Source organism: Anabrus simplex, chromosome 2 (assembly GCF_040414725.1).
Source record: "Anabrus simplex isolate iqAnaSimp1 chromosome 2, ASM4041472v1, whole genome shotgun sequence".
Taxonomy (NCBI): domain Eukaryota; kingdom Metazoa; phylum Arthropoda; class Insecta; order Orthoptera; family Tettigoniidae; genus Anabrus; species Anabrus simplex.
The window spans coordinates 41,637,275-41,660,428 of record NC_090266.1 but is presented as its reverse complement, the minus strand read 5'-3'; the positions used below and the strand labels follow the sequence as shown (position 1 = coordinate 41,660,428).

The following is a 23,154-nucleotide window of genomic DNA, read 5'->3' as shown; positions in this document are numbered from 1 at the left end:
CAGGCATTTTCCTTTTGCCGCTAAGAAAATTCGCGTAACTTTTCTGACTTAAATGAACCGTATTTAAAAGAGTTTTGGATGTAACCACGTACTTACTACATGGCTATCGGTAGTGTTCCTGGACATTCAAAATGTATGCACCTTAATTTAACTGGTTAGATGACCTCATTTGATAGGCACTACTTTTCTGTCGACTTCGCGTGGGAACGCTATACACACGCGCCCTTCTGAAATAATCCCCAGAAATGGCTTAGCAGTCTCAAACTTTCTTCTGTATCCTTCCACTGCCGACACGTGCGGATGACGTCACGTATCCCAGCGTGGGACGGAAAGTAGCTACCTCGTTGCCACGTGTAACTCCCGTGATATCAAGAAATTTTCAGAAATGTAGTAACTTTTCATACTTAAAATTCTTAGGGCACAAAGGTCATAGGTTGAATATGTTCGGGGCATACAGCTTCCCGATGTACTACTTCTTCTTTATCTGTTTACCCTCCAGGGTAGGTTTTTCCCTCGGACTCAGCGAGGGATCCCACCTCTACCGCCTCACGGACATTGTCGTGGAGCTTCAGATTCTGGGTTGGGGATACAACAGGGGAGGATGACCAGTACCTCGCCCAGGCGGCCTCATCTGCTATGCCGAATAGGGGCCTTGCGGGGAGATAGGAATATTGGAAGGGATAGACAAGGAAGAGGGAAGGAAGCGGCCGTGGCCTTAAGTTAGGAACCATCCCGGCATTTGCCTGGAAGAGATATGGAAAACCACGGAAAACCACTTCAAGGATGACTGAGATGGGAATCGAACCCACCTCTACTCAGTTCACCTCCCGAGGCTGAGTGGATCCCGTTCCAGCCCTCATACCACTTTTCAAATTTCGTGGCAGACCCGGGAATCGAACCCGGACCTCCGGAGGTGGCAGCTACTCACACTAACCACTACACTACTGAGGCGGGCTTCACGGTGTACGGTTAATGAAATTATACTACTTTGTAGCCAGTTCGGTTTTCATACTTTTTAACATGCACCTTTGTACTTTGTGTTAAGTGTGTTTGAAATCGATTGCCTTAAAAATATGACGTATGGCTTTTAGTGCCGGGAGTGTCCGAGGACATGTTCGGCTCGCCAGGTGCAGGTCTTTCTATTTGACACCCGTAGGCTACCTGCGCGTCGTGATGAGGATGAAATTATGATGAAGACGACACATGAAAGCGGTGAACAGATTTTACCAGAATTATATAGGTATGATCCTGATATTATTGATGCTTTCATTGATGCTCTAGATCAGACGTCATCACGTAGTTGCTCTAGGGAGCCGGTGTTACTTGCTCCGCTCGGGACGGCTGTCAGTCACGTGACAAGAGAGCAGCGGACAGGCGGGTTGCATACCGTGGTCGTATTGTACTTGTCGCTCGGAAATGTCACCGTATGAACATCAGCGTTTATAATAATAATAATAATAATAATAATAATAATAATAATAATAATAATTTGCAGCACGGGTCATATGAGACGAACAGGACACAGATTACGGAGTACCGGGCGAGTTGGCCGTGCGTGTAGAGGCGCGCGGCTGTGAGCTTGCATCCGGGAGATAGTAGGTTCGAATCCCACTATCGGCAGCCCTGAAAATGGTTTTCCGTGGTTTCCCATTTTCACACCAGGCAAATGCTGGGACTGTACCTTAATTAAGGCCACGGCCGCTTCCTTCCAACTCCTAGGCCTTTCCTATCCCATCGTCGCCATAAGACCTATCTGTGTCGGTGCGACGTAAAGCCCCTAGCAAAAAAAAAAGATTACGGAGTATAACAGGACAAGAAAATGATTCATTGACAAAGGAAATATAGAGCAGTGTGCAATATTTCCTGAATAAATACATTTTCACGATTAACTGATGCTTTGAGAAACGTACATCTGTCGAAAGAAAATACAATGTATGTGATTTGTACATATTCTTTGTACTCTCATTAACATACATTTCAATATTTGTATGGCATTTATGACTATGACAACAAATGAAACACACGAACTGGTGTACTCCTCCTTCACGGGACCTTTGGGCTCGTTTAGACAGCATTGTATCAATGTTTGGTACTATCGTTTGCATGCTGCCAAGTCGCAAAACACATTTCAAGTTTTCATCTGTGAGCCTACTTCTGTGTCTATATTTACAAATCTTCGTTAATTAAAACTTATGTTCACATAAATAAGTTGATCCGAATATCCTTACAATATGAGCGTTAAATGTGTACACTTTATGAAATCTCTCCTGTGGAAAACGAGCATAAAATTCAGTCAAACTGTTTGTGTTTGCAAACCTATCTTTCATTTGAGTATCGCATTGTAAGTCAATCAGTTCTAGTTGCAGTTCTGGTCTAACAGTTTGCAAATCCACTGAGAAGGGAGTAGCGAACACCTGCATATCCTTTTCTAATGCCTGAATGTTGTGAAACCTATTCTCATAGTGACATTAAAACCTCTTTGTATTCTTCTAATGTTTTTTAAATACGATTCCATATTTTATTACATATTACACATTTTCTTGAACTATTAAATACTCATTTTCCCCATGAAGATTTGAAACTTGTTGGCGTCGATGGCCTGCGCTGTGCTGAAATCTCTTCCATAGTAAATGCAATATTAACCGACTAGATTTGAACGTCGTGTGGTGAGAGGGTACGGACGGAAACGCACTAGTGTCACCTCTCATGAGTTCACGCGTATCGTATCGCGATCTAACCTGTCCAGAAAAATGTGCTATACCTTTGCGCCACTGACCTGTAGTACGTACAACGTCACGCACTTCCCCTAATGTTTCCCCTACTTGCTCGCTAAGCTGCTCTCTTTCCTCGAAAGCGGGGAGCAAACTGGTCCCGAAGGCATTTCTCTCTCGACTGACGATGTCTGCTCTAGATGACGACAGAAATGAATGTTGTTGAAGAAGACGATGTGATAGAAATTTTCCCTTCATGCTTCAGATACACTTATTTTCACGTTGGCGGAAGGATTAATGAGATCCTGGGTACGAAGAGGACTCGAAATCCTATCAACGCGCAGAGGTATCCGCGTTTCTATTGCATTTAAAGTGGTATTTACTATACCCAGTCTGCCAGCACCATTCAGTCTCAGGTCTGGAATATGTAACGACTGTCCAAAAAGTCTAAAATCACTATTATTTGCAATGCAAGAAAGATATCTGTATACAAAAATTATATACTGGAGTTGCGCCCAAAATTTGCAAAGTGAACCTCATAGTAGTACCTAAAAGCAAAGGTAGATTTTTTAAATATGACCTTTTTATTTTATATAATTAACAGAGGTTACAGTACTGTTCTAATTTGCAAGTATAACTTATATTCACGCATTGAAAATAATCCACTTCATTGATTTCATAAGATTTGAATATAAATCGTAAGTCTGTTTCACTTGTGGGACGTCCGACTCGTTGGCTAAACGGTCAGCGTACTGGCCTTCGGTTCAGAGAGTCCCGGGTTCGATTCCCGGCCGGGTCGGGGATTTTAACATTAATTGGTTAATTCCAATGGCACGGGGGCTGGGTGTATGTGTTGTCTTCATCACCATTTCATCCTCATCATGACGCGCAGGTCACCTACGGGTGTCAAATAGGAAGACCTGCACCTGGTGAGCCGAACCCGTCCTGGGATATCCCGGCACTAAAAGCCATACGACATTTCATTTCACTTGTGGGACCGGGCGAGTTGGCCGTGCGGTTACGAGCGCGCAGCTGTGAGCTAGCATCCGGGAGATAGCGGGTTCGAACCCCACTGTCGGCAGCCATGAAGATGGTTTTCCGTGCTTTCTCATTATCACACCAGGCAAATGATGGTGCTGTACCTTAATTAAGGGCACGGCCGCTTCCTTCCCATTCCTAGGCCCCTCCTGCCCCATCGTCGCCATAAGACATATCTGTGTCGGTGCGACGTAAAGCCACTTGCAAAAAAAAAGAACATTTGTGGGGTACTCGGTGTACGGTTCCAGGGTTAATTAGTTTACAGCCCGGCTTTTGCCTTGAGTGAACACAGAGAACCACGGACCCACTATCCCGCGAATGCAAGCTTACAGCTAAGACGACAGTCAACCAACTCAGAAGGACGAATAAAGAAACATTACAGTTCTTCTGAAACGGACTCTTGCAATGCGGTCGTGAATCACTTCGAACAGGCTCATAGCGGGCGAAAAGCGCGTTCTCTGCAGGTGTGATGGCAGTGGAGTAACTGAGATCCCTGCCAACAGAACAAGACTGACCCTCGTCACGGGGAAGCATCCGACGCGAAATGGGAAGGCAATGGATTTTGTTCCCACCGGCGTCCGGCTGGCAATTCTTGTCCTGAACTTAACATCTCTTAGGGGCGTTCTTTATGTACTTGACACGACCAAGCAAGATGAAAGTCAAGTACAAGGAGGTCGTGAACGCTAAATATTCACATTATATTTCTTCCTCTGAACGTTATATGTTTTCCTGAAAACTAACATTATCGTCGTTTACAACGGCTCTGTGGTGTAAGTATAGTGCTCCAGCATTTAATACGGTTCGTCTTGATCCCAAAACTGGAATGGTTTTCGTTTAGCCTCCTGAGTACACGTGCTGTGGATATGAGATGCAGCGAGCTCGGACGTGAATTATTTGATGTGTTATTGACAACAGACATTGCAAGTTGGGAGGTGCTTGCTCACAGTAGCATAGCAACGACATTAACTGGAAACTATGTTACAAAACAACAACAAAGAAAGTATTTCGAGAAATGATATGCAAGCAAGAAGTTACATGGTAACGAAAGAAGAGGGAAAAAAGAACAAACATCAAAACAAGAAAGAACAATTAAACGAAAAATAAGAATGACTTGTAAGGAGTGGAACATAATAATCGCATAGGAATAACTGATATTCAACACCGTGAATACTGTCGCTTCCGGTCAGCCACGGTCGCGAGCGCTGGGCTGCGTTGTACCCCAACCAGCTGGCGGTCAAGATGTATCTTCGCCTTCAAAAAAACACTGGATGTATAGAAAGCAAAAACGTACGCATTACTTTAAGTAAATCAGTTTCATTCTATTGATATTATACTTTTCAACAGCTTAGTGCTGGAATATACATTTGTTAGAAGTTAAATTTAGGGAATAGGAATAGCGATGAGAATTGAAAAACCCATTAATTGTTGGATCCGCGAACTGGATGTGATATTTCGTATCAAGGCAGACAATCAATTGGAATGTACACTCTGTATTCTTATGTGTTTAAAATAACTTGTAATACTGCAGATTACTGTAATTTAAAATTATAAGCCTATTACGTTTCTAAATATTGTGTAATTATGGTGAAATAAAGTATAGTGCCGAGCGGAACGCATTTGGGAGATGCGTGGGTTCGAACCCCGCTACCAGCTGTACTGGGAATGATTTTCTGTGGTTTCCCATTTCCACTTCCACGCACATTCCGAGACAGTTCCTATTCATAGGTCACAACCGAATATTTCCTCTAAAATCCCCTTCTCAATTCCAAATTTCTCCGTGGTGTTCATATCGAGGTAGGGCATACGACGCTGTAGATGGTGATTAGTCCGTCGGGTGGATACGTTCATCGTAGAACAGAAAAGAAGGATATGCCACAGCCTGTTTCAAGTTACTCGACCTTGTCAGGAATGGAATGAATGAAGCCCCGATTTAGTGGCGAGGGTAGGAACAGTGTCGGCTGCCGAAGCCTGCCGCACTCCTCTGTGGCAATGATGAATGACTGACTGATGACATTAAATTATATTGTAGAGTGTTTCTGGAATGAAAGCTGGCATGGAAAAGCGGAGTACCCGGAGAAAAACCTGTTCCGCCTCCGCTTTGTCCAGCACAAATCTCACACGAAGTGAACGAGATTTGAACCACGGAACCCAGCAGTAAACCTGATCCACGAATTCTCCCTTAGTGTTGAACAGACCCCTTGGTGCTATTCGATAGAAGGTTTCACCCTCTCCCTAGCTCATTATCATCATCCCATATCAAGACGCGCAGGTCGTCCATGGGCATTAAATAGCGAGACTGCACCAGGCGAGCCGAACATGTCCTGAAACACTCCCGGCACTAAAAGTCATCCTACCAAGCTCGATAGCTGCAGTCGCTTAAGTGCGGCCAGTATCCAGTAATCGGGAGATAGTGGGTTCAAGCCGCACTGTCGGCAGCCCTGAAGATGGTTTTCCGTGGTTTCCCATTTTCACACCAGGCAAATGCCGAGGCTGTACCATAATTAAGGCCGCGGCCGCTTCCTTCCAATTCCTAGGCCTTTCCTATCCCATCGTCGCCATAAGACATATCTGTGTCGGTGCGGCGTAAAGCAAATAGAAAAAAGTCATCTTCCTTTCTTAATCTGTTTAACCTCCAGGGTCGCTTTTTCTCTCGGACCCAGCGAGGGATCCCACCTCTACCGGCTGAAGTGTAGTGTCCTGGAGCGTGAGAGTATGGGTTCGGGTGATAAAACTGAGGAGGAGGACGACCAGTGCATCTCCCCTGCTATGCTAAACAAGGGCCTTATGCAGGGATGAGAAGATTGGAAGGGATAGACAAGGAAGAGGGAAGGAAGCGGCCATTGCCTTAAGTGAGGTACCATCCTGACATCTGCCTGCAGGAGAGATGGGAAACCACGGAAATCCACTTCAAGGATGGCTGACGTGGGAATCGAACCCACCTCTGCTCAGTTGACTTCCGCGGGCTGAGGGAACACCGTTCCAGCCCTCGTACCACTTTTCAAATTTTGTGGCAGAGTCGGGAATCGAACCAGGGCCTCTGGGGGTGGCAGCTAATCACGCTAAACACTACACCTCAGAGGCGGACTACTAAAGGTCATATGATAAAATAAATACGTAGTGTAACAAACACTGATTAGCAATTGAAGTGGAGAAAGCTGTCATTTTGGCAAAATAGCGGTGTGGTCGGCTCGGCGAATGTAACAGTTCGACGTGATACATAACTGCTATGTTGTGGGACCACGCACTGGCAGTCTGTGTGATATGTCAGCACAGGACAGGCGAGACACGTCATCTCGGCAGCTTTGAAGGTTCCATGGACCACCGTGTCCAGAGTGCTCCACGAGTACGGCAAATCCACCATCGCCAGTCATCTGCCGTGGAATACAACATGTTGATGTAAGAGGTCACCGTTAAATGACTTCAATGACTTGTATGGTAAGAGCGGATAGACGGATCACAGAGCAACAGATTACTCACGAATTCAATCCTGAATAATAGGGAAATGTACACAGCCATACATCCAGGACTACCTTCTCGCAATGAGGTGCAGAATCTACCGTCCCACTTGGATACCACTGCTCACCGCATGACCCAAACACAAATAATGACCATCACTGAACTTGAAAAACATAGAGAAGATCGCTTGCACAAGTGAGTCGTGGTACCAGTTTGTACACGCCGATGGCAGGTTACGAGTGCGTCACCAAGCAGGCCGGAGGTGTTTGCATCATCGTATGGGGACTCTTCACGTGGTATGGTACATCTGACAGCATTACCCAGCGACGACCAGTATAGGAATTTGCTGTCAGATCATGTCCACCTCCAGCACATTGCAAGAAACCTACACGTAGAGTCGCTCCCGATATATGGTTCATTGGTTCGATGAACACTCCATGGACATGAGGATGCCTGTCTGGTCCCTAATTTCACACGACCTCAATCCTAATGAGTATATCTAGGATGCTGTCAAGAGAGATGTGCGCGTCGTTGAACCTCCTGTGTGGTGGTCGTGGAGCAATATGACTCCCTACGCTTCCGTAATCTTGTGGGAGTCCCTGACACGCTGCACTGACGTCGTTATCAGGAGGAAAGGGGGGAGCTACACGCAACTAGCCATGTATCTCTAATTCAAAATGTGCTCCGTTAGCAATGATACATGTACTCCAGGAATACATCAGTGCGTCCGGGATTAAACGCAGCAACGGGTTGAGGCATGTATCAGTGCTAACGAAGGGCAAAATTTCACGTAACAAACAGTTTCATGTGGTAAGCTGTACGTTCTGTTCTTGTGTGTTTCCCATGATTAATGTACCGTGTAGAGTTTAAGAAAATGAGTTCTAACATGGAAATGAAACGTTTTCAGACCCACGGCGATACAACACATTTCCTTCTTCTACGTCTGAAGAATGTGTCCTGAAATTTTGGCAGTATCTTACTGTTACACTTTGTGTTATCAATGTCCGGCTCCTTAATTCCTCTAACTCGTGTTCTTCTGAATACACATCTTCATTTACTTACAACACATTATACTACAACCCACCAGAGCAGCACGCAGTAGTGAATACAACCCTCCAATAGCTCTGGCATCCGGCCGTATAACTGCGCTAAATCCACGCAACGCACCTATCCCAGACAATAGGGTAAAGGTCGACAAGAAGTATATTGTCATTCAGCCATAAGATAAATAAATAAATAAATAAATAAATAAATAAATAAATAAATAAATAAATAAATAAATAAATAAATAAATAAATAAATAAATAAATAAATAAATAAATAAATAAATAAATAAATAAATAAATAAATAAATAGATCCAGTTTCAGTCAGAATATTCCTAGAAGATCCTTGCATAAGATTACATAAGGGTACTCACAGGAACAGCGTCGCAAGTCTCCAGTTCTGGCAAAGGGGACTCCGAGCAGTCGAGATCTTGAAGAAATGGAGGGCGGGGTGGGGGTGGCAGCCGGAATTCTGGGGGTGGTCCTGGACAGTCGCACTCGTAGTCGGCACTGTCCATATCCCACAGGACGGTGAGGTCCGGAGCCGCGGCATCAGTGCTCCCCCTGCCGACCATGCCTCCTCCCACCTGGAACTACACAGCACAAAGCAACCACATTAGAACATGAAAACCACATAAAGGGCATTAACTAAAGAACACAGAATCGTTTATCATGGTAAAATAACATAAATGAACAAATGTCGACCAGTGGTTATCGTTATTCTATGAGGAAAGTCATTAAACTCCTTCAAGTATTTCTGTACAAATTAGAACACCGTAAAGACAATTACGCCAGGCTTCTTCCGTCATTGTATTCCGTCATTGCTATGTATATCACAGATACATGATCCTGGTCATATGTAACTTTTGGACATCAGGCCATCATTGTATTCAATACCCGACCGCACACACCTCTGTCAGTACAGTAATTCCTGATTAAATATAAAAACACGCATTGAAAACCCGCCGTATTCTCTTTATATATCACCATGTGACTCTTTTCTCTTCTCGGCTGAGAAACACGCAGAATGGAAGGACGGTTATGTAGGTATACAGAGAGCTGCAGCGAATAAACATACCAGAAAACCTTCCAATGCGTTGGCGGTAGTGTATGGACTCTGGAAGGACTCTGCAAGGTACAGTAAGATGAATCTGTCTTTTCCTCTAGTTTTAGCCCAGACGAAGGTTTTACAGTTGTAACAATACTTCCTTCGCTGCAGTTTCAGTTACAAGGCTACTTTCTCCAGCATTCGAGGCATTCACAAGAAGCTAAATAAATATTTTATTTATTATACTTAACATTATTGATTACAGTCCAATTCGTTGGCTGAATGTTCAGCGTAGAAGCCTTCTATTCGGAGGGCACTGCGTTCGATTGCTGACTAGGTAGGGAATTTCAATCGCTTGTGGCTAATTCCTCCACTTCGGGGATTAGGTTTTGTGTTGATTCCAAGACTTTACGCCATACCTACACAACACACCACCGACCAACAACAGAGACACGAAATAGTGAGTATATCCCTCCACATAAGCTTACGTCAGGGAGGGCATCCAACCGTAAAACATGGCCGTTCACACCCGTAGCCCCACAAGTTTGTGGGAGAAATGGTTGAAGAGGAAGAAGATGATTTACAATTATTGATTATAGACGGCACTGAAGACATTTTCTACTGGTTAGAAGACATCTGAACATGCTCAGATTTGGTAATAATAATAACTTAAATTGTTATTCAACGTTTACAACAATAAATACGTCAGACTATAAATATGAAGGCATAATTCACACACAGTGATTTGGCTATGTGGTGAGGGAAGTTACAAGCCTGAATTCTGAAGAACAAGGAGAAGAATACGAAGAAGAAGAAGAAGGGGTCGAGCCACACTCTCGGCTGCCCTGAGGACAAATTTCTATCGTTTCACATTCTCACACCAGACAAGTGCAGGGGTCTATTCATTAATGAAGAACACAACCTCTACCTACTCAGTCCTAGACTTTTCCTATCACAGGGTCACTGAAATCCTCTAAGTTATGTGTTGAAGCGACGTTAAACTGCTGGAAATATGTATACAGGCCAGGTTGTACCTTCATTATGAAATGTGCAACTGAGACAAAGAAGAATGATCCAAATCTTTGTTTAAAAGCAGCAGAGGTCTGGAGTGTACGGTGGACTAGAGTGACTAGAGTGAATCTAAATTATATTTCTTTCTTCTTCTGTTTACCCTCCAGGGACCCTACCTCTACCCCCTCCTGGAGCGTGAGATACTGGGTCATGGGAATACCAGTACCTCGCCCAGGCGGCCTCACCTGCTATGCTGAATAGGGGCCTTGTGAGAGATGGGGAGATTTGAAGAGATTGACAAGGAAGAGGGAAGGAAGCGACCGTGGCCTTAAGTTGGGTACCATTCCGCCAAATGCCTGGAGTAGAAGTGGGGAAGCACGGAAAACCACTTCGATGATGGCTGAGGGGGGAATCGAAACTCCCTCTACTCAGTTGACCTCCCGAGGCTGAGTGGACCCCGTTCCAGCCCCCGTACCACTTGCACAACTTTTCAAATTTCGTAGCGGAGCCGGGAATCGATCCAGGGCCTCCGGGGGTGGCAGCTAATCATGCTAGCCACTACACTACAGAGGCGGACGAATCAAAATTATACCGAAAAAATCAGGGATGCTTTTCGTGTTATATGAAGAACCATGGCGCAGTCGAATTGGCGGGGAAAACATACTTTAGAGAAAATGAGATTACAGTACTTTGTTACTTCTGAGCGCGCGAACTCGCCATGTTTGCTGTGCCAGAGCGCAAACCTCTCCCCGCGGCTGTCAGGTGATAACGCGCAGAATTGCCCTTGTCTCTTGCAGGCAATATCCAAAAGTTGTTTATTAAGCAGTCGCAATTGCACACACATACCGCAAGAACACACAGTAATTAAGAGGCACGATGGACGCAATTATTTCCCTTTTCGTCTGTTGATCTCAGTAAAGTTCTTTATTATTTAACATGCGCGAAGATTCCTCGCTGCCGCCACACGACCGTACACAAGATTGCGCAAGGAATGAAATACTGAACGAAAGAAACAATAAGCCCTAAGGTTTGATGTACTTCGATCTTCACGTAACAAGAAAAGTCCATGGGAGTTAAATTGGCCGAACGCGGATCATTTAAGGGTCATGGGACACGGGGAGTGAAATGCAGTGAAGTGCCATTATGCCACTGCCAAATACGCTGCCACCGGGCGAGTTGGCCGTGCGCGTAGAGGCGCACGGCTGTGAGCTTGCATCCGGGAGATAGTAGGTTCGAATCCCACTATCGGCAGCCCTGAAGATGGTTTTCCGTGGTTTCCCATTTTCACACCAGGCAAATGCTGGGGCTGTACCTTAATTAAGGCCACGGCCGCTTCCTTCCAACTCCTAGGCCTTTCCTATCCCATCGTCGCCATAAGACCTATCTGTGTCGGTGCGACGTAAAGCCCCTAGCAAAAAAAAAAAAAAAAAAAAAACGCTGCCGATTACCTAATGGAACATCTTCCAATAATTCAGGCAGTGATTGTACCAAAAATCGGTAGCATTCCTCACCGTCAGGCAAGGAGGAGGGACATGCGGCCCAAGTAAAAAATTGTCACCAACAATGCCGGCCCAATTACTGACACTAAACCGGTGCTGGCATAAGCGCACTACAGTCGCGTGAGGGTTTTCTTCCTCCCTCCTTCACGCAGTCTCGTGCCAATTAACATGAAGGTTGAATGATGAGGTTGCTGGTGATTAGGGTTTCGGACGCCATAAATCAATGCGGCTTCTCTCCCAGTAGGTACAAAAGGACAGAGCTGGCGCAGGGGCTAATGCGCAAGATGGCGGCTATACACGGGCTCTTATGGGACTAACTCTAGTGAGCTGGCGCAGGGGCTACTGCGCAAGGTGGCCGCCACGCGCAATGCACCTCTAGCTACGCGCTACGACCTCTGACACCTTCAGATAATAGGATGTTGTTATCTTATGGAATACTGTCGCAAGGGGCGACTAAACGGGGTACCTGACTTGAGAGATCAAGGGTTAGCGAACTAGGAGTCTTTAGCTGAGTCTAGGCATGATTTATTCTAGCTGTTGTCTATTTAACCTCCCTGGCCAACCCTTGTAGGGGGCACTTCAGCCCTAGAGGAGCAGAGCAAACGCCACTCCTAAGCATTCGAACGTGGAGTTGACATAAACTCAAAACTAAAGAGCTTAAGTGCAATTCAAATATCCTCACCCTGATTTATATATGTGTACGCTGTGTACTGACTACAGTAAATGCGGAGACATGTACATCTCAGCAGAAAAAATGACTTTGTGAGCTAAACTGTATTTTCTCCATCTGGTGTAGTAATGAGAGTCCTCAGCTACAGGTCAAAGCTTGTTAGTGCTGACGTCACTACAGCTCTCACCTACTTAGATCTGAATTCTTTTATGAGGTAGGGTGAAGGGGTAGAATTTTATTAATGGTATACTGCTAGTCGTAAGGGTGACTAAAAGGGAGGGCTAACTCAGGGGAGAGCTGTGCTAGGACTCTCGAGGAAGGATAGTCGCTCAAAGCTAAAAGCATAATCAGAATGATGAGATGTACAGTAGGGCAATGGAGATTAGCATAAGAGAGCAGACCTAACCGCACTGAGGAGCCTAACCTCAGTTTTACGGCCGGTTGCCTTTCCCGACGCCAATTGCAAAAGATGGCGGCTATACACAGCTCCTTATGAGACTGCTTAAGGGCGCTTGCGCAAGATGGCGGCTATCTAATTGCACAAGATGGCTGCTATACATAAGCTCTTATGAGAAGCCCTAGGGATGCTTGCGCATGATGGCGGCTATCTAATTCTACAAGATGGGGGCTATACACAGCTCCTTATGAGATGGCTTAAGGGCGCTTGCGCAAGACGGCGCTTATCTAATTTTACAAGGTGGCTGCTACAAACAGGCTCTTATGAAACGTCCTAGGGACGCTTGCGCAAGATGGCGGCTATCTAATTGCACAAGATGGCGTCTATAGATAGCTTCTTATGAGTTAACCTAGGGGTGCTTGCGCAAGATGGTTGCTATACATAGGCTCTCATGAGACGCCCTAGGAACGCTTGCGCAAGATGGCGGCTATCTAATTGCACAAGATGGCTGCTATACATAGGCGCTTATGAGATGGCCATGGGCGATTGCACAAGATGGCGGCTATACATGGGCTATTAAGAGACCCCCTAGGGACGCTTGCACAAGATGGCGGCTATCTAATTGCACAAGGCGCTTCTATACAGAGGCTCTTATGAGACTGCCATGGGCGATTGCACAAGATAGCGGCTGTACATGGGCTCTTAAGAGACTTCCTAGGGACGCTTGCGCAAGATGGCAGGTATCTAATTGCTCAAGGTGGTTGCTATACATAGGCTCTTATGAGACGGCTATGGGTGATTGCACAAGATGGTGACTATTTAATTGCACCAGATGGGGGCTATACACAGGCTTATATGGAGAAAGCTAGCTTAGAGGCTACTGCACAAGATGGCGGCTGGTCTTACGAGACAGCTCAAGGGTGCTTACGCAAGATGGCGGCTATACATGGGCTCTTATGTGCAGAAAAATCTATACATTTCTCTTGTTCAGGAATTTTTCAATTATATATAGGTAGGTAGATCAGCACTAATGTTCATAAAAACAGAACACCTTGAAAGACTAGAGATGGGAAATTCATTTTCACAGGACATGTTCATCAATATGTTCCGCAGAAACGATTAGCATTTCAGTCACCTAGGATCAGCATGTGTCCTGTTGCCTAGAAGGAACGTGTTCGTGCACCAACATGTGGTCGCGCATTGTTCTGCTGAAATATGGCATCTGGAGTGTCGTGCAGACAGGGTACGGCTACGGGTCGCACGATGTCATTCACGTAGGTCAAACTGGGCATGTTGTCCTGGACACACACCAACTATGATTTGTGGTGGTACACAATAGCACCCCACACAGAAGGCCTTGAGTTTGCGCTGTATGTCTTACGCGGATGCAGTCAATATGATGCCTCTCCCCCTGTCTGCGGTGAGCAAAAATGCGGCCATCATTTTCAAACAAACAGAATCTGGATTCGTCCGTAAACACTATCTGCTGCCATTCCTGGCCCAGTGACGTCGTTCCATACACCATTGGTGTCTAGCAAGTTTATGCACATTAGTCAACGGTAGGCGGAGAAGTAGACGACGCGCCGGTAACCCAGTAACAAACCGGTAACAAACTGCGACGGACTGTCACTCTTGATAGTGTACGATGTGTTACACTATTCCACTGTTGCGCCAGAGCCGAGGACGATGCAGATCTCTCCTGCAATGATATTCGTTCCAGGTGTCGACCTCCTCGGGTGGGTGCTCTGGGTGGTGTGATCAGACCAATCTCATCATGTTCTAGGGCCTTCTGTGAACCATTTTGTACACACCCGTTGTACGGCCGACACATTTCGTCTCACACGAGCAGCAATTTCCAGGATGGATGAATCATGATCTGTCATGCCAATAATGCGCCTTATTTAAGCTCAATCATTTGACGGCACGCTTCTCGCATACATCTGCGAGACATCCTGCACGTCTGCTCAAGTCACACTGATCCATTACCTTCGGTTTAGAGCGACAGTGACAGCAGCAGACACATTTTACCAGTCAGTGGTGGTGCAACGTGATATCGATAAAGACCTTGAATCTGAGGGCCGACATGGTTCAAATGCTGATCATTTCTTCAAAACATACAAATGCACATGTCCTGTGAATATGAACTTCCTATGTCTATTTTTTCAAGATGTTCTGGTTTTTGTGAACATGAGTATTTTTATACTGAAAATACTAAAATAGAATGATTTTGCATAAATTATGTTTGTGAAGAAGCCACTCTTCAGTTTTACTACCGTTTCTACGATAAAACAATTTTATCCACATTGAAACAACACAAGTCTGAGAGACTTCTCTTGGAAGTTAACTATTACTAAGATGCTTAGGAGTTCTAGGTTTGATATCTGTTGTTTTCCTAACCATTTCTTCGCCCTCTCCAGCCCAAATATATTTGACATACGAAAATGAAAATTCGTAAAAATCCCCTTCAAATTGTAATGAATAAAGTTTCTGTGCAAAACGTCCATACAATTTTAGGAAAAATAAAGAAAATAGAACACTGATTCCGAGTGGAATGTGAAAGAGTTACACAGGAAATTCACAGAAAATATAACCGTCAATAATTCCAATTGGATCATAGGCCTGGAGAAGGTTAAATGATTTTTTTTTTAAATGGAAATTTATTGAATTTCTCCCTTGGTAAGTTATTCCAATCCCTAACTTAATATAAAAGAATATCTGCCCAATTTGTCCTCTTGAGTTCCAACTTTATCTTCTTTGTGATCTTTGCAACTTTTAAAGACACCAATCAAACTTACTCGTCTACTTATGTCATTTCACTCCATCTCTTCACTAACAGAGATCGGAACATACCACTTAGTCGAGCAGTTCGTCCCAAGTCCTCACAGCCCAACATTTTTGTAACGCTACACTTTTGTCGGAAATCATCCAGAACAAATCGAGCTGCTTTTCACTGGACATTTTCAAGTTCTTGAATGAAGTTATCCTGGAACCATGCTCTGTTTGGGATCTCTACAGAGACTTGTAAGCCCTCTCCTTTATATCCTTATTAAAAACCCTTAAACATCTTCATAACCATGCGCAGAGATCTGTACCCTTTATTTACAATCACTTTTATGTGAATACCCCAATGAAGATCTTCCCTGACATTAATCCCTAGGTACTTACAGTGATCCTCAAAAGGAACTTTCACCCCATAAACGCAGTAATTAAAACTGAGAGGACATTTCCTATTTGCGGAACTCATAACCTGACTTATAACCCCGTTTATCATCATACCATTGCCTGCTGTCCATCCAACAACATTATCGATGTCATTTTGCAGGTGCTCAAAATCTTGTAACTTATTTATTACTCTATACAGAATAACATCATCCGTAAAAAGCCTTATCTATGATTTCACTTCTTCACTCAAATCATTTGTTTACATAAGAAAAAATAAAGGTCAAATAATACTGCCTTGAGGAATTCTCCTCTTAATTATTACAGGGTCAGATAATTCTTCGCCTACTCTTATTCTCTGAGATGTATTTTCTAGAAATGTAGCCACCCATTTAGCTGCTCTTTTGTCTAGTCCAATTGCACTCATTTTACATGTAGTCTCCCATGATCTACTCTATCAAATGCCTTAGATAGGTCAAACACGATACAGCCCGTTTGACCTCCTGAATCCAGGATATCTGCTATACCTTGCTGGAATCCTACAAGTTGAGCTTCATTGCAATAACCTTTCCTAAACCCGAACTGCCTTCCCTCGAATCATTTGTTTATTTCGCAAACATGCCCAATATATTCAGAAAGAATGCTTTCAAAATGCATGTCAAACTGAGTGGCCTGCTATTTTCAGCTTTATGTCTAACACCGTTTCCTTCTATCACCCTTTCCTTTATGCACAGGGGCTACTATAGCAACTCTCCATTCATTTCGTATAGCTCCTTCATGCAAACAATAATGAAATAAGTACTTCAGATATGGTACTATATGCCAACCAATTGTCTTTAGTATATCCCAGGAATCTTATCAATTCCAGCCGATTTCCTAGTTTTCATCTTTTGTATCATATTGTAAATGTCATTGTCACCATAGGTAAATTTTAATACTTATTTAGCATTAGTCACCTCCGATATCTGGACATTATCCTTGTAACCAACAATCTTCACATACTGCTGACTGAATATGTCTACCTTTTGAAGATCCTCATATACACATTCCTCTTGTTCATCAATGATTCCTGGGATGTCCTTCTTGGAACCTGTTTGTGCCTTAACGTATCTATATATATATATACCCTTTCATTTTTTACTAAAATTTGTATGACTACGAATTATGCTTGCCATCATGTTATCCTGAGCTGACTTCTTTGCTAGATGCAATTTCCTAGTAAGTTCCTTCAATTTCTCCTTACATCCACAGCCATTCCTAACTGTATTGCTGTCCAATCTGCACCTCCATCTTTGTCTCTTTAATTCTCTGTTATAATTAAGTGTGTCTTTACCATTCCTTACCACCTTTAAAGGTACAAACCTGTTTTAAAATTACTCAACAATTTCTTTAAACCAATCCTAGAGTCTCTTTACATTTTGATTTATCATGTTCTCCGATCATAGTTACTTTATATAAACTCCCTCATGCCTGCTTTATTAGCCATATTGTACCGCCTAATAGTCCTACTTTGAAGACCTTCCTTTCTATCACATGTATTTTTAACTACGACACAAACTACTTCGTAATCACTAATACCATCTATTACTTCGGTTTCTTTATAGAGCTCATCTGGTTTTACCAGTACCACGAACAGAATATTTTTCACTCTAGTTGGTTCCATCACATTCTGCAGGTGTCCTTCCCAAATTAACTTATCTACCATTTGTTGGCCATGCTTCCTGTCGTTCGCATTACTTTCCCAACTGACATTTGTTAAATTGAGATCTCCCGCTACAATCACATTCCTTTCCATCTCGTTTTCCACATAGCTATCTTATCAAATAATGCTTAATAAACGTCAGCGCTACCCTTTCCCGGTCTGTACACTCCAAAGACATCAAGTTGGCTATTATCTTTAGAAATGAGCCTTACACCTAGAATTTCACGTTTGTCCTCTTTTAACTTTTCGTAGCTTACAAATTCTTCTTTCACCGGAATGAATACTCCCCCTCCTACCATTCCCACTCTATCTCTACGATACACAATCCGGTTTCATGAGAAAATTTCTGCGTCCATTATATCATTCCTCAGCTATGATTCAACTCCTATTACAATATCTGGTAAGTATATATCTATTAAATTACTTAATTCTATCCCTTTCTTTACAACACTTATACAGTTCAACACTAACAATTTTGTGTTATCCCTACTTGACTTCCAGATCCTCTTACTTTTATTACCACTTCCTAGAGCACCCCGTTACCCTGAATTTACCTCCCTATGACACTCACAAACGAATTTCCTAACTTATACGTACCAATGCGGTTTATGCGAAAGCCCTATCTCCTACCCACCCTTTAGGATCTAGAAATCTCACTCCCAGTTTCCCATATACCCACTCCATAGTCTCATTTAAATCCCCAATCACCCTTCAGTCAGTATTCCTCCTACACAGTATTCCACTGATAACAATCTCCGCTTCCTTATACTTCACCCGTTTTGCATTTAGCAGACCTCACACATCACCCACTATGTTGATACTTATATCTGCTTGCCTGACGTTGTTGGTACCAACGTGAAACGTTATCACATTCTCCTTTCCCTTCTCCTTCTCTTCTACTATCTTCAAAGTCTGCCTCAATCTAATTCCTGGATAACCCTCTATCCTGGTTCCCTTTCCGCCACACATTTTCCCCACATGTCTAACAATAGAATCCCCCATGACCAGAGCCTCAACCCTACCCAGCTCATTTGATCCCCTTCCCTCTTGGTTCTGACAGCTGCAGAAGCTACTTCCTCATCTCTTTTGTACCTCCCATGACCCTTTCTTTTCATATCCCCTACTCTACATTTCCCTTTCCTATTTTCCTTTCCTTCCACATTCACACTTCTCAGCTACAGTTCCCTGTTTCTTACGTATCTTCCCTCTGTTGTTCTACCTGCAGTGACTTGTACCTATTTCCCACAGAACCCTGTCCTGAATTCTGATCCTGAATAGAGCCCTTACCCTTCAATATCCTTGTCCTTAGAACATTAGACCACCTGTCTTCTACAATTTCCCCTTTTCCAGCCCATCGCTCTTTCACACCTACTGTAACCTGTACATTGTTTGAGGGAGGACTATCTTTCTTCTTGTCTTCTGAGAGAATCTCAATTATCTCCCTCAAACTCTCCAACTCTTCCCTCATACTTCTTAATGCCTGGCCACACCCAGAGTTCCTGCAGTTGCACTCCTTATCCATTCTTTCCGCAAAAGTGAAAAGAAAAGGAAAAATAAAATAACTTATTATGTGCAAACAAAAATGAAAGGAAAGAAATATTGCCTAGTATGTTGCGCAAAGATCACACGACAATAAGGTAATTAATATACTACTACACTACAAAACTATTTAGTCGTACTAGATTTTTCATCTTACTACACCCTAACAGGATAAAAACTGTCGTTAATTACTAAATACCGAAAGGAATACACAATAATTTGCAGTTAAGCCTATCCTAATTACAACAGAATTCTAGTAAGACAGTTTCTACAGATACTTCTACTATACTACACAAATAATTTACAATAAGCACGCTAATTTCTAACAAGATACTACAATACACTACAATAATTTTAAACTACCTTCAGACGTATCCTAATTACAATATATTACTACTAAGCACAGACAGAAATGACAAATGCAAGTTTGAAATTCGCATGAACTACTCAAAGATTACCAACAAAACTACATGCGTAGACATATTATTATTAGTACTATTTTATCCTACTATGTTCTAACAGATACACACGAAAAGTACACACGAAAAGCACACACGCAAAGATACACACGAATATAGCAGGCACGATACTACCTAATTATACCGTATCTACACTACAATTCTCAACTGAAATGTGGTTATATGATTTTTACAGCTGGTAGATTACCATTATTTTCCCTACTACGCGGGACGGAGAATAAAAATGTTTAAATGCTGAAACATAGGAGGTTGTCTACAATAATTTCTGTCAAAACAACGCCCGGGACTTGAACTGCAATATTATTGGGATATAGGAATTTGATTATTAAATTTTACTCGATGATTAAACTAAGGTGAAATGCAAAGTATGCCGGGGACTTAGAACTACACATTATCGGAATACAGTAATCAGCTGATTCTTGCATTTGTTTAATCAGCTACCATATACTCTTTGATCTCGCACAGCAAACAATCGTCAAAAATCCTAAGACTGTTGAGCAATTACCCAGTGAAATACCATGTATTCTCTTTAACTTCTTTTTAAATGGAATTTTACAGGCGTATCGTGTTATATAATTGAATAAATTATTACCTTCCTGATAGCTGGAACGGATATCTATATGAAATACCGGAAAAGCTGCGGAAGTTACAACTCCTTTTGATAATTTTCCTTTGTAAGTATTATACCAACGAATATACCAACAGATGTTTAAAATTTTTTTAAATTTAATATTACTACCTAAATTATTTCCTAAACATAAATTCGAAACAGAGTACACCTAGCTAGTCTACTTAACCTAGAAAACCTAATCTACTGAACACCAACTGAACTACTTGTTATAAAATTCAAATAAATATCACTACTGCCAATTTCTACCAACAAGCACTAAACACCAATATATATATAGCACTAAATGGATCACACACACATACACACAAAATTGAACAATTTCAGTAGGTTTTAATTACTTTTATCACTACGATAATGCTAGAGCACTGTCAACAGCCGACCATTCACAAGCGCATCCAACAATGGAATCAATGAACAATGGAGTTCAAGCGCGCTCCCGCAGAGCGGCGCGAGTGGAGGCTAACACCAACGCTACGCGGTCAGATGCCTTAACGTAGGTTATGCTGATACGCAAATACTCAAATAAAATATCCAATTGTTTGTACATATGAATATGAATAATACTGTCCGAGAATTGTAATTAATATTTTCAGTCACCGTGCAGAAATATCTTTGGACGTCAATTAGAGAATATACGAGATAAAATGGAACATAAGCAAAAGCAATATTGTGCTTTTCGTAATTCAAAAAAAGACTTTTTAAACGGAGCACATAAGACATTAAACAGATACCAGATTGCAAATAACACCGACACTTTTCCCGAACAAAGTACCGTAAATAAAGTAAATTTCTCATCAAAACTAGTTTGAGGGCACTTTTAACAGTTTACGAGTAGACCTACCAGATTGTCGAGCTTGAAGATCTCTGCGCGTTTCTCTCGCTCTGATGAAGAATCGGCACTTTAAATAGTGGTAGATAAATTTAGGAATGATGTCCAAAGTGTGTTCAGTACAACAGCCAGCCCCTGACGCCACAAGAAATCGCCTTAACCGAGTCAAGATATTCGTAAAAAGTTATTCAACCCCATCGACCCAGACGAGCTCAGTTTTTATCAATTTTCCTTTCAGCCTTGAAAAGAATGTCACTCACACGTTTAAACCGGCCACAATGATAAACAGTTTTCGATCGAAGAATCTGGAATGGGACTCAATTCCGGCACAGCAATTTCCCGATCTTCGATGTTTAAATAGTCTGGAATAACGATTTTCTTCTTTTATGAAAGTTTCCACTAATATTTTTACAGTCTCGTTGCGCACTTTCAGATTCCAGGCCAACATTCGCATCTAGTTTACAAAGGAAGTCAGCAATAATTTCTTTTTAGACTCACAGTTTCCTTCGGGTCATATAGGGACGTAGATACATTGTAGTAAATACAAATGAAGAAAATCTATGGTGGATGGGTGGTCATCCGAACTGAGCGAATGCGTGTCACTCCAAGTGATCCTAAGTGAGTTACATACGCATCACCTCTTTCCCCGAGCCACTAGCTCATCTCTAACGTACTTTGAATTGTTACCATCAAGAATTCCATGGTCTTGGATAAGGCAAACATATTGTTTGCAGATTTTAGGGTTTGTACGAATGTGAAGACAGTTTTGTGGGATGATGAGTTTTTATAGAGAGCCTTGGAAGGTATGAGTGCATTGAGCGCATTGGAAATTTGTTCAAGTCACCTGTAAATGCCTCAGTGTCTTCTCTACCTGTCAGTCCTATATCTCGATAAAATGATAGTCCTTTCGCGGCACTATCGCAGAACACTGTACTTGGAATGCTAGCCGGGCATTCATTCTTTGAAAGAAGGAAGGATTTAAATGAGCTCTTGTCAGCTTGGAGCAAGCCCTAAGTCCTATAAAGATCTTTCCTAAACAGTTCCCTATAAAATTCACAATTGATATGTTTGCTATTGTAAAATATCCTACTTTATCATGGAAAAAGTTTCTTATACATTCCAATATATGAAACAATATACGGAAAAGCCCAGATTTTCCATTTTATAGCTGCTGGATTCGAAATATAACACTGTGCCTGCTTTTCCCCACTAATTGCTCAGGATTTCCAGGATTGCTTTTTTGACTAGCATCACACGTGAATCCTACCACTCTCACCCCAGCCTTCTCTAGTTGCAGCAAAACCTGAAAAACAATTTTAGCAATGATATCTCCTGGAGTAGCATTTCTGCTTGCATATACGGCGATAGGTTGTACCGAGTTCTGCAAAAGGGGTACAAACTTAAAATCTAATGCATGATTTTCCACCTGATTTCTTTCACCTAAATCGACCGAACCATCTACTTCCAGTGCTGAACCATTAAGTCGAATCTCTTCTCTTATTTTCTCACCGAATATAAATACCCCGTACCGTTTATTCACGTTCATCTCGCCCTAAAATTAATCTGAAATAGCACTTATACAATGAGAATTTACATTACAGGGACATTTAAGTCCTTTGTAGAGTTTCCTAAAATGGTATTGTGAGGGAAGAGATAACAAATTATGCCGCAAACAGCGGCATGCAGCGAACAGTAATAAACTCTCTAAAAGAAAGCCACTACTGTACCTCATTCCATTGGGAGATATTACTTGGCATTTCTTTAACATATTGTCTATAATAATTTTCTGCTTCTTACTAAGAAATTTACAACCTTTAAACTGAAATTCCGTGTCCTTCACTGTCCCTGTAGGAAATTAACCCCAGCTTTGGCTGAGGAAAGACTGCATTTAGCTCGCATTACATTACGAGTTGCGTTCTTTAGTCGCATTTTGAGAGACAA

At 42.5% G+C, this 23,154-nt stretch overlaps 1 protein-coding gene across 1 annotated transcript in view; it reads right to left on the bottom strand.

Moving 5' to 3' along the window:
- The window catches only part of pxb, a 281,818-nt gene that overhangs the window by 152,297 nt on the left and 106,367 nt on the right, over positions 1 to 23,154 (bottom strand). Inside the window, exon 2 of the mRNA XM_067142350.2 lies at positions 8,624 to 8,842. Coding sequence (XP_066998451.2) covers positions 8,624 to 8,842 — 219 coding nt within the window. The remainder of the gene's footprint in view (positions 1 to 8,623; positions 8,843 to 23,154) is intronic.